The sequence below is a fragment of the Ranitomeya imitator genome, chromosome 8 (assembly GCF_032444005.1).
Source record: "Ranitomeya imitator isolate aRanImi1 chromosome 8, aRanImi1.pri, whole genome shotgun sequence".
NCBI lineage: Eukaryota > Metazoa > Chordata > Amphibia > Anura > Dendrobatidae > Ranitomeya > Ranitomeya imitator.
In genome coordinates, this window is record NC_091289.1 from 5,710,189 (window position 1) to 5,729,529 (window position 19,341).

General features: G+C 53.6%; 1 protein-coding gene across 1 annotated transcript; it reads left to right on the forward strand.

The window, feature by feature from the left end:
- The first annotated feature begins 13,909 nt into the window (after positions 1–13,909).
- Positions 13,910–19,099, forward strand: JOSD2 (Josephin domain containing 2). Its single transcript, XM_069736146.1, has 4 exons — positions 13,910–14,112; positions 17,868–17,993; positions 18,096–18,290; positions 18,706–19,099. The coding sequence occupies exons 1-4, from the start codon at positions 13,952–13,954 to the stop codon at positions 18,815–18,817; spliced, it is 594 nt and encodes a 197-aa protein (XP_069592247.1). The 5' UTR covers positions 13,910–13,951; the 3' UTR covers positions 18,818–19,099.
- Positions 19,100–19,341: the final 242 nt, after the last annotated feature.

The following is a 19,341-nucleotide window of genomic DNA, read 5'->3' on the forward strand; positions in this document are numbered from 1 at the left end:
CCGTGTGCAATCTAAGAGTCACATGTCTGTCAGTATATACACTTTACCTTTTCTAAAAAACCATAGACGCTACAACACTATTAACAAGAGGCTCCACTAACCAAACACCACGAAGACCAAGGAGATCTCCAAACAACACCATCAACACCAAGGAGATCTCCAAACAACACCACGAAGACCAAGGAGATCTCCAAACAACACCATGGAGATCTCCAAACAACACCATGAAGACCAAAGACATCTCCAAACAACACCACAAAGTCTAAAGAGATCTCCAAACAACACTATGAAGACCAAGGAGATCTCCAAACAACACGAAGGAGATCTCCAAACAACACCATGAAGACCAAGGAGATCTCCAAACAACACCATGAAGACCAAGGAGATCTTCAAACAGCACCATGAAGACCAAGGAGATCTCCAAACAATACCATGAAAACCAAGGAGATCTCCAAACAACACCATGAAAACCAAGGAGATCTCCAAACTACACCATGAAAACCAAGGAGATCTCCAAACAACACCATGAAAACCAAGGAGATCTCCAAACAACACCATGAAAACCAAGGAGATCTCCAAACAACACCATGAAAATCAAGGAGATCTCCAAACAACACCATGAAGACCAAGGAGATCTCCAAACAACACCATGAAGACCAAGGAGATCTTCAAACAACACCATGAAGACCAAAGAGATCTCCAAACAACACCATGAAGACCAAGGAGATCTTCAAACAACACCACAAAGTCCAAAGAGATCTCCAAACAACACCACAAAGTCCAAAGAGATCTCCAAACAACACCATGAAGACCAAGGAGATCTCCAAACAACACGAAGGAGATCTCCAAACAACACCATGAAAACCAAGGAGATCTCCAAACAACACCATGAAGACCAAGGAGGTCTACAAACACCATGAACACCAAGGAGATCTACAAACAACACCACAATGACCAAGGAGATCTCCAAACAAGTCAAGGACAAAGTACAAGTCAGACTTTGATTATAAAAAAAAATATCCCAATCTCTGATGATCCCCCGGAGCACCATTAAATCCATTATCATCAAATGGAAAGAACATGGTACCACAACAAACTTACCAAGAGTGGGCGCGCACCAAAATGGTCAGCTCAGGCAAGGAGGACATTAATCATAGAGGCAGCACAGAGAGCGAAGGTGACCCTGAAGGAGCTGCTGAGTTCCCAAGCAGAGTCTTTAGTATCTGTCCATACAACCACAATAAGCCATACACTCCATAGAGGTCACCATTATGGAAGAGTGGGAAGAAAAAAAGCTTTTACTTACAAAAATCTTAATGCTCATTTTGAGTTTGCCAAAAGACATGTGGGAGACTCCCCAAATGTATTGAGGAAGGTGCTGTGGTCAGATGAGACCAAAATTGAACTTTTGGCCACGAAGGTAAACACTATGGCACCAAACCAACACAGCTCATCGCCCCAAGAACACCATCCCCACAGTGAAACATGGTGGTGTCAGCATCATTTTATGGGGAGGTTTTCGGCAGTAGGGACAGGGAAAATGGTCTGAGTCAAGGGGAAGATGGATGGTGCACAATACTTTTTTTTATAGTAAAACCTGCTTCAGTCTGTCAGTGATTTGAAAATGGGGCAGAGATTCACCTTCCAAGAAGACAATGACCCAAAACATACTGCTAAAGCAACACTAGAAAGGTGTAAGGGGAAACGTGTGAATGTTCTGGAGAGGCCGAGTCACAGCCCAGACTTTAATCCAATGGAGAATCTGTGGTCAGATGTGAAGATCACCGTTCACCAGAGGAAACATCTAACGTGAAGGAGCTGGAGCAGCTTTGTCTTGAGGAATGGGCAATATCCCATTGAATTTTGTAGCGGCTGCTACACACTCGGTGGAGCCACACTTTATAGCTTTGGTCAAGGTGTTTATATCTGGCTGCTGCCAGAACAAATGACAGCCGATCAGTAGGGGTGTTGAGCGTCGGACCCCCATCTAGCTGATATTGACTCCTATACTACAGATAGGTCATCAATATTATTTTACCGGACAACCCCTTTAACTTGAATAAATGGAAAGAAAATAAGGAAAGTGCAGGACGTTCTATTACAGGTGTAATGGGATGTAATAATGTGGGGCGCAGCACTCTGATGTGTGCTGCGCTCAGTTTGCTGTACCCAAACGCAGATAAAATGACCAAGATGGAGACGCTCGCAGGCACTATGGGCGCTGACAGCAAACTAGAGACTTGTAGTACTTCATGGCTCTTCTTTGTAGAAAGTAACGCGTTTTAGAATCTGAGCAGAATTCTGTTTCACTTGATGTTTGTTTTCTAAAACGTGTTATTTCTGCACAATGGAAAACCCTGAAGAAGTCTCCAGTTTGCTGTTAATGCTGACAGGCCTCTCCTCCATCCTGGGGTTGTTAGACATATCGTTAGTAAGTCCCATTATTCAATCAACTCTACCTACATAGTATTTTACTTACTGAAGGATATATGCTCTTTTTTTTTCTTGGGTTTTGTCTACATAGTAATATTCTGTTTATTTTCTAACTTTATGCCACCTTGTGGTTGCTGCACACGTTGGTCTTCAACCGTGCCCCTACCTGGCAAAGCCACAATGCTTTTCAGAAAGCTCGTGGCCACTTGCTGAGTGAATCACAGAAAGTGTCTAATAATCGTGGTGATGGGCAGCCGCTGTGTGCACTTGTGATGGGGGCAGAAATCATAAGAATGCCTATGCACTGAGCTCCCCGTGTGGCAGCTGCAGGGAGCAGATGGAGCTTGGTGTCTCTCAGGCCCCAGGTGCGCTCTCACTATGGTCCGCATAGTGGTGTGGTCGGTTGGACTGTTCAGTGAGCATGCCATTGCTTCTGTAATTATACTGTATTTGATGTAATATGAGAACTATGGTATAATGTGATATACCAGTATGGCGCAATGTATGGGCACAGAGTCACGTCTCACGTCCGGCAGCACCAGAAGCTGTCATCAGTGATAACAAACAACTCCGCAGCACTGGAGCTCCAGACCCACACCTGCATGAAGTCAGCGAAACAACATCCTAGCAGGGGTAGCAGAGCGCCTTTTATTTTACTCACATGTATAGCAGCCATTAATTCCACAGCGTTTTACAGACCTTATCGGCACTGTCCTCATTGGGGCTCACAACTTAGATTCCCTATCTGTATGCTTTTGGGGCTTCACCTTACCTGCTGCAGGGACAGGAGGAGTCGGGCTAGAGTCTGCAGGGGCAGGAGGAGTCGGGCTAGAGTCTGCAGGGGCAGGAGGAGTCGGGCTAGAGTCTGCAGGGGCAGGAGGAGTCGGGCTCGAGTCTGCAGGGGCAGGAGGAGTCGGGCTCGAGTCTGCAGGGGCAGGAGGAGTCGGGCTCGAGTCTGCAGGGGCAGGAGGAGTCGGGCTCGAGTCTGCAGGGGCAGGAGGAGTCGGGCTCGAGTCTGCAGGGGCAGGAGGAGTCGGGCTCGAGTCTGCAGGGGCAGGAGGAGTCGGGCTCGAGTCTGCAGGGGCAGGAGGAGTCGGGCTCGAGTCTGCAGGGGCAGGAGGAGTCGGGCTCGAGTCTGCAGGGGCAGGAGGAGTCGGGCTCGAGTCTGCAGGGGCAGGAGGAGTCGGGCTAGAGTCTGCATGGACAGGAGGAGTCGGGCTAGAGTCTGCAGGGGCAAGAGGAGTCGGGCTAGAGTCTGCAGGGGCAGGAGGAGTCGGGCTAGAGTCTGCAGGGGCAGGAGGAGTCGGGCTAGAGTCTGCAGGGGCAGGAGGAGTCGGGCTAGAGTCTGCAGGGGCAGGAGGAGTCGGGCTAGAGTCTGCAAGGGCAGGAGGAGTCGGGCTAGAGTCTGCAGTGGCAGGAGGAATCGGGCTAGAGTCTACAGGGGCAGGAGGAGTCGGGCTAGAGTCTGTAGGGGCAGGAGGAGTCGGGCTAGAGTCTGCAGGGGCAGGAGGAGTCGGGCTAGAGTCTGCAGGGGCAGGAGAAGTCGGGCTAGAGTCTGCAGGGACAGGAGGAGTCGGGCTAGAGTCTGCAGGGGCAGGAGGAGTCGGGCTAGAGTCTGCAGGGGCAGGAGTAGTCGGGCTAGAGTCTGCAGGGACAGGAGGAGTCGGGCTAGAGTCTGCAGGGACAGGAGGAGTCGGGCTAGAGTCTGCAGGGACAGGAGGAGTCGGACTAGAGTCTGCAGGGACAGGAAGAGTCGGGCTAGAGTCTGCAGGGACAGGAGGAGTCGGGCTAGAGTCTGCAGAGACAGGAGGAGTCGGGCTAGAGTCTGCAGGGGCAGGAGGAGTCGGGCTAGAGTCTGCAGGGACAGGAGGAGTCGGGCTAGAGTCTGCAGGGGCAGGAGGAGTCGGGCTAGAGTCTGCAGGGACAGGAGGAGTCGGACTAGAGTCTGCAGGGACAGGAGGAGTCGGGCTAGAGTCTGCAGGGACAGGAGGAGTCGGGCTAGAGTCTGCAGGGACAGGAGGAGTCGGGCTAGAGTGTGCAGGGACAGGAGGAGTCGGGCTAGAGTGTGCAGGGGCAGGAGGAGTCGGGCTAGAGTCTGCAGGGTCAGTAGAAAGGTGAGTTTGCACTGGATAGGAGTAGTCAAGAGAGAGTCTGCAGGAAATGGAGAAGGCGGGAGAGAATCTGCAGTAAAAGGAGGAAGTAGGATGCAGACAGCATGGACAGGAGAAAGAAAGTCTGCATGGACAGTAGGAGTTGAGAGAAAGTCTGCATGGACAGTAGGAGTTGAGAGAAAGTCTGCATGGTCAGGATGAAACAAGAGTGTCTGCAGGGATAGGAGGCAGTAGAGAGTCTGCAGGGACAGGAGGAAGCACAAGAGAGCCTGCAGGGTCAGAAGGGTGAGTCTGCAGGGACATGAGGAGGCGGAAGATAGTCTGTAGGGACAGGAAGATGCAGGAGTTTGCAGGGTCATGAGAAGGGTGAGAGAGTATGCAGAGACAGGAGGAGGCAGGAGAGAGTCTGCAGTAACAGGAGGAAGTGGGAGAGGGTTTGTTATGACAGGAGGAAGCAAGAGTCTTCAGGAGCAGGAGGGAACCTGCAGGAACAGGAGGAAGAGAGTCTGCATGGACAGGAGGAGGTGGGAGAGAGTCTGCAAGGACAGGAGGATGCAAGAGAGAGTCTGCACTGAAAAGAGGCAGGGAAAGAATTTGCAGGGACAGGAGGAGGTGGCAGAGTATTTATGGACAGGAGGCTGGAGAGTCTGCAGGAACAGGAGGAAGTAGGAGAGAGTCCAACAGCAGGAAGAGGCCGGAGTCTGCAGGGATAGTACTGGGTGTTAACAAGAAAGGAAGCTGAGTAATAGTCTATCTCTCCTGCCTAAAAAGTACCTGTGTGATTATATTGATTCCATATGTGTTTATGGTGTGTGTTGTGCAGGTTTGATGGATATGTGTTGTGTAAATTTATATTATGTGCAGTATATGTGTATATTCAGTATTTGAGTGTGTTGATGTATTTGTAATGTGCTTATGTGGTGTGTCCATGTGTGTGTGACGAAAACAAGACAGCGGATGTGGAGACAGCAGCCAAAACTGCTGAAGAACCACTACGTGGCTCTCACGCAGGACAACTATGTAGATGTACATAAAAAAGTTGAGTGCTCACAAAGAACACCCCAAGAAGGGAGAGAAATAAGCGCTGTGGTGAAGAAGAAAAGGAGAGTGGTGGTCTTGGCAGATTCCTACTCAGAGGCCGCTACCTGCCGACCGGACATTACTTCACGAGACGTGTGCCGTCTTCCAGGTGCACAAATCAAAGATGTGTCTGATCGGATATCAAGACTCCTCAGTGCTACAGACAACCACCAATGACCACTAATACACGTAGGAACAAATGATACAGCAGGAAAGGACCTGAGGACTATAGGCAGAGACATTGAAGACCTGGGCGGGAAAGTGAAGGAACTGGGAGCGCAGGTCGTCTTCTCATCCATCCTCCCAGTGGATGGACATGGACCTAGGAGACTGATCAGGATTCTACAGGTGAACAGCTGGCTACATTGTTGGTGCCGTGAGCAGTGTTTTGTGTTTCTTGACCATGGGGTGTATTACCTGTATGAAGGACTCCTTGCTAGAGATGGGTTGCATTTTATGAGAATCGGAAAACACATATTTGGTAGACGCCTCGCTGCACTCATCAGCAGAGCTTCACACTAAAGCAATATGGGATGAAAACCATACAGCCGGGAAGAAATATGCAGGTATGAATTACTTTGAGATTTTGAGAACCTGCTACTAGAAGTGGAAAGGAAGAACAAAAACAGCAAACTCTGAACGAAAATAGATAAGAGAAACCGACTACAAACTAAAATGTGTCGATACAACTGCACAGAGCACGGGAAACCAGGAGAAGCCCAGCTGCCGACTCCACTTCTCCTAGTTTGGTATTTTTCTCCTTTCACATTTCCATGTGTATTTGAGTCACTTGTTCGTTATGGCATCAGATCCACACTCCGGCCATGTGCAGGAGCTTTCTGCTATTTACAAGGACTGGTCGGTGCGAAGAATGGACAAGATGATCAGAGTGCGTGGAATATCACTGCTGTGCACAGGCACATAGGCGTTCATTGGGCAGCGCTGTCCATTCATAGGTTTATTGGGCAGCGATGTCCGTTCACAGGTGTTTATTGGGCAGCGCTGTCTGTTCATAGGTGTTTACTGGGCAGCGCTGTGCGTTCATAGGTTTATTGGGCAGCGCTGTCCGTTCATAGGTGTTTACTGGGCAGCGCTAACGTTCATAGGTGTTTACTGGGCAGCGCTGTCCGTTCAAAGGCGTTTACTGGGCAGCGCTGTCCGTTCACAGGTGTTTATTGGGCAGCGCTGTCTGTTCATAGGTGTTTATTGGGCAGCGCTGTCCGTTCATAGGTGTTTACTGGGCAGTGCTGTCCGTTCATAGGTGTTTATTGGGCAGTGCTGTCCGTTCATAGGTGTTTATTGGGCAGTGCTGTCCGTTCATAGGTGTTTACTGGGCAGTGCTGTCCGTTCATAGGTGTTTATTGGGCAGTGCTGTCCGTTCACAGGTGTTTATTGGGCAGCGCTGTCCGTTCATAGGTGTTTACTGGGCAGCGCTGTCCGTTCATAGGTGTTTACTGGGCAGTGCTGTCCGTTCATAGGTGTTTATTGGGCAGTGCTGTCCGTTCATAGGTGTTTATTGGGCAGTGCTGTCCGTTCATAGGTGTTTATTGGGCAGTGCTGTCCGTTCATAGGTGTTTATTGGGCAGCGCTGTCCGTTCATAGGTGTTTACTGGGAAGCGCTGTCCGTTCATAGGCGTTTACTGGGCAGCGCTGTCCGTTCACAAGTGTTTATTGGGCAGCACTGTCTGTTTATAGGTGTTTACTGGGCAGTGCTGTCCGTTCATAGGTGTTTATTGAGCAGCGCTGTCCATTCATAGGTGTTTATTGAGCAGCGCTGTCCGTTCATAGGTGTTTATTGAGCAGCGCTGTCCGTTCATAGGTGTTTACTGGGTAGAGCTGTCTGTTCATAGGCGTTTATTGGGCAGCGCTGTCTGTTCATAGGCGTTTATTGGGCAGCGCTGTCTGTTCATAGGTGTTTATTGGGCAGCGCTGTCCATTCATGGGTGTTTATTGGGCAGCGCTGGCCGTTCATAGGTGTTTATTGGGCAGCGCTGTCCGTTCATAGGTGTTTATTGGGCAGCGCTGGCCGTTCATAGGTGTTTATTGAGCAGCGCTGTCCGTTCATAGGTGTTTATTGGGCAGCGCTGTCCGTTCATAGGTGTTTATTGGGCAGCGCTGGCGGTTCATAGGTGTTTATTGGGCAGCGCTGGCCGTTCATAGGTGTTTATTGGGCAGCGCTGTCCGTTCATAGGTGTTTATTGGGCAGCGCTGGCCGTTGAGCACATGGCCATGGCCAGGAACGTGCACCTCATCTCATCTATTTTATACGCAGCGAGTCATGCAATATTTATTTTTATTGTATGAAGGAGGCGTCGCTGAGCTGCAAATGTGGCAGAAAGATCCTTGTTGTCACGTATTCAGCCTCCTTCTACATTTTCATTGTTGGTTAAATCTGGTGCTGGAAAAGCTGGGTGGTAACCAAACCAAGCACCATCACTGTGTCCTGGTGCAAGTAACAGTATCCGCACCAGATCTCCTGGATCGTGAAGTGACAAATCTTCAGATGTCGCTTCAATGTTTTCCCCACTTCTGTATTATTGATTGACAAGAATGAGTGCTGTACAGGATTCTGAGAAAGCTGGATCCCGTCCAAACCATATGTGATCCCTGATAGCATCTCTGTTGTATTACTCAGCTTTCCCAGAAAAAGGAACCAAGAACTAGAGCGGAGAGATGATGTCCAGCGCTGAAGCTGTCAGGCTTGTTGTGTTAGTAGTCACCCAACTTTCCCAGGAGCTGATAGGACAGATAGAACTGTGACAAAGTCTCTTCCGGATTCTTCCCACCCTGATTCCCTAGACCCTCTGTACACACACATAGGAAAAGACCCGTCCGGCAGGGGATTGGGGCGGGAGAAACCGGGAGAGGCATGTTACCGGAGACGCACGGTCCCTGGACCGATATTCAAACTTTGTTCTTCTGACACCGCGGGGTTTACAGTAAAACAATCACGGCTGCAACAATGTGACCAGTGATTCCTGCTGTTCGCGGACCGGGCTGCATGAATCGAATTCTCTTCCAGGATCTGTTCACATTGAGAATTTAGAGCAGAAACCCTCCAAATCTTTCTCAGAACTTGGAGGTTTGAGTTTTTCACAATGATTCGGAAACTTCCTGCTCAATTTCTGCTCCAAAATCTGTGTGAACACGACTGTAATGTCCGGGCGCGCAGAGTTCTGCTGACTGATGGGTGCTGGGCGTCAGAGCCCACTCATCTGTCACTGATGACCCATCATATGGAAAGTTCTAAGCAGTGGAAAACCCCCTTTAGGTTGGATTTATCTGTGCACTGCAGTCGGAGTACAGAGCACGATGTGCGGAGCGACCGGGGGGCTCCTATCCAGAATATGAGGCTGCAGAGCTTAGGTCAGGAGACCCATGGCCGAACCACACAGACCCTGACACTTATCTGCTGGGGTCTGCACGCTGAGCTCTGGGGTCTGTGCGCTGAGCTCTGGGGTCTGCATGCTGAGCTCCGCTCTGGGGTCTGCGCGCTGAGCTCCGCTCTGGGGTCTGCGCGCTGAGCTCCGCTCTGGGGTCTGCGCGCTGAGCTCCGCTCTGGGGTCTGCGCGCTGAGCTCCGCTCTGGGGTCTGCGCGCTGAGCTCCGCTCTGGGGTCTGCGCGCTGAGCTCCGCTCTGGGGTCTGCGCGCTGAGCTCCGCTCTGGGGTCTGCGCGCTGAGCTCCGCTCTGGGATCTGCGCGCTGAGCTCCGCTCTGGGGTCTGCGCGCTGAGCTCCGCTCTGGGGTCCGTGCGCTGAGCTCCGCTCTGGGGTCCGCGCGCTGAGCTCCGCTCTGGGGTCCGCGCGCTGAGCTCCGCTCTGGGGTCTGTGCGCTGAGCTCCGCTCTGGGGTCCACGCTCTGGGGTCCGCATGCTGAGCTCTGCTCTTGGGTCTGTGAGCTGCGTTCTGCTCTAGGGTCCACGTGCTGAGCTCTGCTCTGGAGTCTGCGCTGAGCTCTGGGGTCCACGCGCTGGGGTCTGCATGCTGAGCTCTGCTCTAAGGTCCACGTGCTGAGCTCTGCTCTGGAGTCTGTGCACTGAGCTCTGGGGTCCACGTGCTGAGCTCTGCTCTGGAGTCTGTGCACTGAGCTCTGGGGTCCGCGTGCTGAGCTCTGCTCTGGAGTCTGTGCACTGAGCTCTGGGGTCCACATGCTGAGCTCTGCTCTGGAGTCTGTGCACTGAGCTCTGGGGTCCGCGTGCTGAGCTCTGCTCTGGAGTCTGTGCACTGAGCTCTGGGGTCCGCGTGCTGAGCTCTGCTCTGGAGTCTGTGCACTGAGCTCTGGGGTCCGCGTGCTGAGCTCTGCTCTGGAGTCTGTGCGCTGAGCTCTAGGGTCCGCGTGCTGAGCTCTGCTCTGGAGTCTGTGCGCTGAGCTCTAGGGTCCGCGTGCTGAGCTCTGCTCTGGAGTCTGTGTACTGAGCTCTGGGGTCCGCGTGGTGAGCTCTGCTCTGGATTCTGTGCGCTGAGCTCTGCTCTGGAGTCTGTGTACTGAGCTCTGGGGTCCGCGTGCTGAGCTCTGGGGTCTGCGTGCTGAGCTTTGCTCTGGAGTCTGTGCACTGAGCTTTGGGGTCCGCGTGTTGAGCTCTGCTCTAGAGTCTGTGCACTGAGCTCTGGGGTCCGCGTGCTGAGCTCTGCTCTGGAGTCTGTGCACTGCGCTCTGGGGTCCGCGTGCTGAGCTTTGCTCTGGAGTCTGTGCACTGAGCTCTGGGGTCTGCGTGCTGAGCTCCGCTCTGGGGTCCGCGTGCTGAGCTTTGCTCTGGAGTCTGTGCACTGAGCTCTGGGGTCTGCGTGCTGAGCTCTGCTCTGGAGTCTGTACGCTGAGCTCTGGGGTCCGCGTGCTGAGCTCTGCTCTGGAGTCTGTGCGCTGAGCTCTGGGGTCCGCATGCTGAGCTCTGCTCTGGGGTCCACAATCTGAGCTCCGCTCTGGGGTCTACCTGCTGAGCTCCGCGCGCTGAGCTCTGCTCTGGAGTCTGTGCGCTGAGCTCTGGGGTCCGCATGCTGAGCTCTGCTCTGGGGTCCACAATCTGAGCTCCGCTCTGGGGTCTGCCTGCTGAGCTCCGCTCTGGGGTCCACACGCTGGGGTCCGCGCGCTGAGCTCCGCTCTGGGGTCCGCACGCTGAGCTCCGCTGGGATCTGTGTACTGAGCTCTGGGGTCCACACGCTGAGCTCTGGGGTCTCCTGCAGAGTCGAGTATCTTTGGTCTTCGACTCTTCTGCCATGTCTTTCTGTTCGCTGCACTGACCGTGGTCGGGGCACAGAATGTTATATTGCTGCGTCACTGGTGTGAACAGGCGACGATCCGCAGTACAAACCCATGACATCACTAAGCCGCCGTGTACACAGGAGGAGTCAGACAGGACTCAGGAGCCGCTCACATGTCACCTGCGTCATCATCACACTCCGATCTAATGCAATGTATCACATCCCAGCGTTAAAGGGACAGCATCTAAACAGTATCACACAAGAGAGGATTAGATACACGGCTCAACAGTCAGTATCACACAGGAGAGGATTAGATACAGCTCAGCAGACATTATCACACAGGATAGGATTAGATACACAGCTCAGCAGTCAGTATCACACAGGAGAGGATTAGATACACAGCTCAGCAGACAGTATCACACAGGAGAGGATTAGATACAGCTCAGCAGACAGTATCACACAGGATAGGATTAGATACAGCTCAGCAGACATTATCACACAGGAGAGGATTAGATACAGCTCAGCAGACAGTATCACACAGGATAGGATTAGATACACAGCTCAGCAGACAGTATCACACAGGAGAGGATTAGATACACGGCTCAGCAGACAGTATCACACAGGATAGGATTAGATACACGGCTCAGCAGTCAGTATCACAGAGGATAGGATTAGATACACGGCTCAGCAGTCAATATCACACAGGATAGGATTACATACACAGCTCAGCAGACAGTATCACACAGGAGAGGATTAGATACACGGCTCAGCAGACAGTATCACACAGGAGAGGATTAGATACACGGCTCAGCAGACAGTATCACACAGGATAGAATTAGATACACAGCTCAGCAGTTTCACACAGGAGAGGATTAGATACACAGCTCAGCAGTCAATATCACACAGGATAGGATTACATACACAGCTCAGCAGACAGTATCACACAGGATAGGATTAGATACACGGCTCAGCAGACAGTATCACACAGGAGAGGATTAGATACACAGCTCAGCAGTCAGTATCACACAGGAGAGGATTAGATACACGGCTCAGCAGTCAGTATCACACAGGATAGGATTAGATACACAGCTCAGCAGACAGTATCACACAGGATAGGATTAGATACACGGCTCAGCAGACAGTATCACACAGGAGAGGATTAGATACACGGCTCAGCAGTCAGTATCACACAGGATAGGATTAGATACAGCTCAGCAGACAGTATCACACAGGATAGGATTAGATACACAGCTCAGCAGACAGTATCACACAGGAGAGGATTAGATACACGGCTCAGCAGACAGTATCACAGAGGATAGGATTAGATACACGGCTCAGCAGTCAATATCACACAGGATAGGATTACATACACAGCTCAGCAGACAGTATCACACAGGAGAGGATTAGATACACGGCTCAGCAGACAGTATCACACAGGAGAGGATTAGATACACGGCTCAGCAGACAGTATCACACAGGAGAGGATTAGATACACAGCTCAGCAGTCAGTATCACACAGGAGAGGATTAGATACACGGCTCAGCAGTCAGTATCACACAGGATAGGATTAGATACACAGCTCAGCAGACAGTATCACACAGGATAGGATTAGATACACGGCTCAGCAGACAGTATCACACAGGAGAGGATTAGATACACGGCTCAGCAGTCAGTATCACACAGGATAGGATTAGATACAGCTCAGCAGACAGTATCACACAGGATAGGATTAGATACACAGCTCAGCAGACAGTATCACACAGGAGAGGATTAGATACACGGCTCAGCAGACAGTATCACAGAGGATAGGATTAGATACACGGCTCAGCAGTCAATATCACACAGGATAGGATTACATACACAGCTCAGCAGACAGTATCACACAGGAGAGGATTAGATACACGGCTCAGCAGACAGTATCACACAGGAGAGGATTAGATACACGGCTCAGCAGACAGTATCACACAGGAGAGGATTAGATACACAGCTCAGCAGTCAGTATCACACAGGAGAGGATTAGATACACGGCTCAGCAGTCAGTATCACACAGGATAGGATTAGATACACAGCTCAGCAGACAGTATCACACAGGATAGGATTAGATACACGGCTCAGCAGACAGTATCACACAGGAGAGGATTAGATACACGGCTCAGCAGTCAGTATCACACAGGATAGGATTAGATACACAGCTCAGGAGACAGTATCACACAGGATAGGATTAGATACACGGCTCAGCAGTCAGTATCACACAGGATAGGATTAGATACACGGCTCAGCAGTCAGTATCACAATCACACTGGATAGGATTAGATACACAGCTCAGCAGACAGTATCACACAGGAGAGGATTAGATACACAGCTCAGCAGTCAGTATCACACAGGATAGGATTAGATACACGGCTCAGCAGTCAGTATCACACAGGATAGGATTAGATACACGGCTCAGCAGTCAGTATCACACAGGAGAGGATTAGATACACGGCTCAGCTCAGTATCACACAGGAGAGGATTAGATACACAGCTCAGCAGACAGTATCACACAGGAGAGGATTAGATACACGACTCAGCTCAGTATCACACAGGAGAGGATTAGATACACAGCTCAGCAGACAGTATCACACAGGAGAGGATGAGATACACGGCTCAGCAGTCAGTATCACACAGGAGAGGATTAGATACATGGCTCAGCAGTCAGTATCACACAGGAGAGGATGAGATACACGGCTCAGCAGACAGTATCACACAGGAGAGGATTAGATACACGGCTCAGCAGACAGTATCACACAGGAGAGGATTAGATACACGGCTCAGCAGACAGTATCACACAGGAGAGGATTAGATACACGGCTCAGCAGTCAGTACCACACAGGATAGGATTAGATACACGGCTGCTCTCCCGGTGACTCTTGCAGGGAGACTCCGTCCGGTCATCGGATTATTATGCTCTTACACTCGGGGGCGTGGTCTGGATGTTTCTGTCTCGGGGTCACGTGCTTCTGTTTACAAGTCTGTGCTGTGAGTGGCTGACATGACAGCTGCATCAGGCACCGCCCATTGTGATCACACGTGACCACAGGCTGCAGCCACTCACAGGACGGCCCGTGGTCACATGACTCGGGTTACTTCATGGTCCGCACTTCGGGCGCCGGAGTTTCCGGTCCCGGGATGGGGGAGTGTCCGGTGTATCACGAGCGGCAGCGGCTGGAGCTGTGCGCGATCCACGCGCTGAACAACCTGCTGCAGAGGGCGGAGGTCACACAACACCGGGCCGAGGAGATCTGCTGGGGGTGAGAGACACCGACCGGGAGAAAAGGGAGAGAAGAGAGGGAGCGGGGAGGAAAGAGAGGAAGCAGGGAGGGAAGAGAGAGGGAGCGGGGAGGGAAGAGAGGAAGCGGGGAGGGAAGAGAGAGGGAGCAGGGAGGGAGCGGGGAGGAAAGGGAGGGAGCAGGGAGGGAAGAGAGAGGGAGCGGGGAGGAAAGAGAGGAAGCAGGGAGGGAAGAGAGAGGGAGCGGGGAGGGAAGAGAGGAAGCAGGGAGGGAAGAGAGAGGGAGCGGGGAGGAAAGGGAGGGAGCGGGGAGGAAAGGGAGGGAGCAGGGAGGGAAGAGAGGAAGCAGGGAGGGAAGAGAGAGAGGGAGCGGGGAGGGAAGAGAGGGAGCGGGGAGGGAAGAGAGGAAGCAGGGAGGGAAGAGAGAGGGAGCGGGGAGGAAAGAGAGGAAGCAGGGAGGGAAGAGAGAGGGAGCGGGGAGGAAAGAGGAAGCAGGGAGGGAAGAGAGGAAGCAGGGAGGGAAGAGAGGAAGCAGGGAGGGAAGAGAGAGGGAGCGGGGAGGAAAGGGAGGGAGCAGGGAGGGAAGAGAGGAAGCAGGGAGGAAAGAGAGGAAGCAGGGAGGGAAGAGAGAGAGGGAGGGGAGAGGGAGCAGGGAGGGAAGAGAGGAAGCAGGGAGGGAAGAGAGGAAGCAGGGAGGGAAGAGAGAGTGAGCAGGGAGGGAAGAGAGGATGCAGGGAGGGAAGAGGATGCAGGGAGGGAAGAGAGGAAGCAGGGAGGGAAGAGAGAGAGGGAGCGGGGAGGAAAGAGAGGAAGCAGGGAGGGAAGAGAGAGAGGGAGCAGGGAGGGAAGAGGGAGCAGGGAGGGAAGAGAGGAAGCAGGGAGGGAAGAGAGGGAGCAGAGAGTGAGCAGGGAGGGAAGAGAGAGAGGGAGCAGGGAGGGAATAGGAAGCAGGGAGGGAAGAGAGGGAGGGAAGAGGGAGCTGGGAGGGAAGAGAGATTGGGAGCGGGGAGGGAAGAGAGGAAGCGGGGAGGGAAGAGAGGAAGCGGGGAGGGAAGAGAGGGAGCGGGGAGGGAAGAGAGGGAGGGAAGAGAGGGAGCGGGAAGGGAAGAGAGGAAGCGGGAAGGAGGGAGGGAAGAGAGGGAGCGGGGAGGGAAGAGAGGGAGCAGGGAGGGAAGAGAGGAAGCAGGGAGGGAAGAGAGGGGGAGGGAAGAGAGGAAGCGGGGAGGAGGGAGGGAAGAGAGGGAGGGAAGAGAGAGGGAGCAGGGAGGGAAGAGAGGAAGCAGGGAGGTGAGAGAGGAAGCAGGGAGGTGAGAGGAAGCGGGGAGGAGGGAGGGAAGAGAGGGAGCAGAGAGGAGGGAGGGAAGAGAGGGAGCGGGGAGGGAAGAGAGAGGGAGCGGGGAGGAAAGAGGAAGCAGGGAGGATTGAGGGAAGAGAGAGAGGGAGCGAAGAGAGGAAGCAGGGAGGAGGGAGGGAAGAGAGGGAGCGGGGAGGGAAGAGAGGAAGCGGGGAGGGAAGAAAGGGAGCGGGGAGGGAAGAGAGGGAGCAGGGAGGGAAGAGAGGGAGCAGGGAGGGAAGAGAGGAAGCAGAGAGGGAAGAGAGGAAGTGGGGAGGAGGCAGGGAGGGGAGAGAGGAAGCAGGGAGGGGAGAGAGGAAGCAGGGAGGGGAGAGAGGAAGCAGAGAGGGGAGAGAGGAAGCAGAGAGGGGAGAGAGGAAGCAGAGGGGAGAGAGGAAGCAGAGAGGGAAGAGAGCGGGGAGGGAAGAGAGGAAGCGGGGAGGAGGCAGGGAGGGGAGAGAGGGAGCAGGGAGGGGAGAGAGGGAGCAGGGAGGGGAGAGAGGGAGCAGGGAGGGGAGAGAGGGAGCAGGGAGGGAAGAGAGGAAGCAGGGAGGGAAGAGAGGGAGCATGGAGGAAAGAGAGGAAGCAGGGAGGGAAGAGAGGAAGCAGGGAGGTGAGAGGGAGGGAAGACAGGGAGCAGGGAGGGGAGACAGGAAGCAGGGAGGGAAGAGAGGGAGCAGGGAGGGAAGAGGTAGCAGGGAGGAAAGAGGAAGCAGGGAGGGATGAGAGGGAGCAGGGAGGGAAGAGAGGAAGCAGAGAGGGAAGAGAGGGAGCAGGGAGGGAAGAGAGGGAGCAGGGAGGGAAGAGAGGAAGCAGAGAGGGAGCAGGGAGGGAAGAGAGGGAGCAGGGAGGGAAGAGAGGGAGGAAAGAGGAAGCAGGGGGGAGCAGCGAGGGGAGAGAGGAAGCAGGGAGGGGAGAGGAAGCTTGGAGGAAAGAGAGGGAGCAGGGAGGAAAGAGGGAGCAGGGAGGGATGAGAGGGAGGGAAGAGAGGGAGCAGGGAGGGGAGATAGGAAGCAGGGAGGAAAGAGCGAGCATGGAGGAAAGAGGAAGCAAGGAGGGAAGAGAGGGAGCAGGGAGGAAATAGGGAGAGGGAGGGAAGAGAGGGAGCAGGGAGGGAAGAGGGAGCAGGGAGGGAAGAGAGAGCAGGGAGGGAAGAGAGAGCAGGGAGGGGAGACAGGAAGCAGGGAGGGAAGAGAGGAAGCAGGGAGGGGAGAGAGGAAGCAGGGAGGAAAGAGGGAGAGGGAGGGAAGAGAGGAAGCAGGGGGGAAGAGAAGGAGGGAAGAGAGAGCAGCGAGGGGAGAGAGGAAGCAGGGAGGGAGCAGGGAGGGGAGATAGGAAGCAGGGAGGAAAGAGAGGGAGCATGGAGGAAAGAGGGAGCAGGGAGGGAAGAGAGGAAGCAGCGAGGGGGAGAGGGAGCAGGGAGGAAAGAGGGAGCAGGGAGGAAAGAGGGAGCAGGGAGGAAAGAGGGAGCAGGGAGGAAAGAGGGAGCAGGGAGGAAAGAGGGAGCAGGGAGGAAAGAGGGAGCAGGGAGGAAAGCGGGAGCAGGGAGGGAAGAGGAAGCAGGGGGGAAGAGAGGGAGGGGAGAGAGGAAGCAGGGAGGAAAGAGAGGGAGCATGGAGGAAAGAGGAAGCAGGGAGGGAGGGAAGAGAGGAAGCAGGGGGGAAGAGAGAGAGCAGGGAGGGGAGACAGGAAGTAGGGAGTGAAGAGAGGAAGCTGGGAGGAAAGAGAGGGAGGGGAGAGAGGAAGCAGGGAGGAAAGAGGGAGAGGGAGGGAAGAGAGGAAGCAGGGGGGAAGAGAGGGAGCAGGGAGGGAAGAGAGAGCAGGGAGGGAAGAGAGGAAGCAGGGAGGGGAGACAGGAAGCAGGGAGGAAAGAGAGGGAGGGAGGGGAGGGAGGAATCAGGGAGGGAAGAGAGGAATCAGGGAGGGAAGAGAGGAAGCAGGAAGGGAAGAGAGGGAGCAGGGAGGGAAGAGAGGAAGCAGAGGGAGCAGGGAGGGAAGAGAGGAAGCAGAGAGAGGGAGGAAAGAGGAAGCAGAGAGGGAAGAGATGGAGCAGGGAGGGAAGAGAGGGAGCAGGGAGGAAAGAGGGAGAGAGCAGGGAGGGAAGAGGAAGCAGGGAGAGAAGAGAGGGAGCAGGTAGGGGAGAGAGGGAGCAGGTAGGGAAGAGGGAGCAGGGAGGGGAGAGAGGGAGCAGAGGGAATAAGGAGGGAGATAGAGCAGGGAGGAAAGAAAGAGGGAGAGAGCAGGGAGGAAAGGAAGCACGGAGGGGAAAGAGCTGGGAGGTAAGAGACAGAGAGAGCAGGGAGGGGAGAGAGAGCAGGGAAGAGAGAGCAGAGGGGGGTGGGGGGAGAGAGGGAGCAGGGAAGGAAGAGAGAGCAGGGAGGGGAGGGCAGCGGCTGTTGGACGTTTCGGATTAGACCGCTGGGTTATTTGCCTTTTATTTCCAGGTTGTCTCCGAATTCGGTGATAAATCCGCATCGCAGTTTCCTCGGCACCGGTAACTATGACGTCAATGTCATCATGGCGGCGCTGCAGACTCTGGACTACGCTGCCGTGTGGTGGGATAAGAGAAGGTGATGACGACCCCTGACCTTAGAGATCTGTATTCATGGCAGATTCTGGGCGGGCCTGTGCCGGCCCCTGAGGATCTCTAAGCTCCGCCTCTTCCCCTGCAGGTCTCTGGACACTTTGGCCTTGAGTGAAATCTTCGGCTTCATCCTGAACATCCCGTCGCCCATCTCCCTGGGGTTCTTCTCTCTCCCGATCACCCGCAAACACTGGATCGCTGTGCGCCAGATCGGCGGCATCTACTACAACCTGGACTCCAAGCTGAAGTCTCCGGTGCGGCTCGGGGGCCCCCGGGAGCTGAGGTGAGTGATGGCCGCCTCCAGGGGACGTGCAGGCGGGGGCTTTTCCTGGAGAATGCCACAAGCCCCTTCCCCCGACTACTGTAATTTAGAGGCCAGCACCCTCTGCTGCCGGAGGTGGAGCTCCCTTTACGTGACGTTTGTGATGATATTGTGGCCCCCGAGGGCCGGTGTGAGTGTGTGGTTGATAGTTGGATGCTCCTCCGGAGCTGTAGTTGTAATTCTGCCGTCCTGTCGCCTCTAATTCTGCTGCTCTCTATAACTTCACTATAATGTATGTGACCCCTGCGGGGTGATGGGGCGATCTCCATGGCTCCGCCCCATTGTCACTTATTCCCTGTGAGCAGCAGATGGCGCTGCTGTAATGACAGTATATAGCGGCCTCGTTCATTGGACGTTTAACCCTTTCTGCCTCCAGGGATTTCCTGCAGGGCTGCATCTCCCGGGGAAGCTGCGAGATCCTCCTAGTCGTGACGAAGGACGTGGAGGAATCTCGGCTGTGGATGAAGGAAAGTGAAGAAACCTCATGAGCCGGACTCCGCTCTGCACCCAGAGACTTTACCACCATAACCCCGGCGGCGTCTATTTATTGGGGACCCCCCACCCCACCCCCGTCTTCCTGATCAGGTCACCTCCGCCTCATGGATGGAGTCTCCCATCATCCTGAGCCTCGAACTGATATGCACTACTCTGATGCCTTAATGCCGCTTGTTATCTTTTATTGTTTTTTTTTTTACCAGGTGCTGAATATTAATATATTACACGAACGTCGCTACTTTATGCTAATTCCATTAAAGACTTTTTATATATGAGCAGCAGACTCCGCCCCTGTATTCTGCGGCTAAACGATACGACCACGAGGCCGGGCTGTAGATTTACTTCATTCTACTTTTTCTGTGGTTGTTTAAAAAAAAAAAAAAAAAAAAAAGAATTTGGTAGAAAAAAACAAAAAAAAAAACGTGCATAAAACTGTAACTAACAAGACCTGACACCAGGTGGCGCTGTGTAGTTAAAAAAGCCTCATGTCACAGGCAGGAAGTTGTCGCCACCTGGT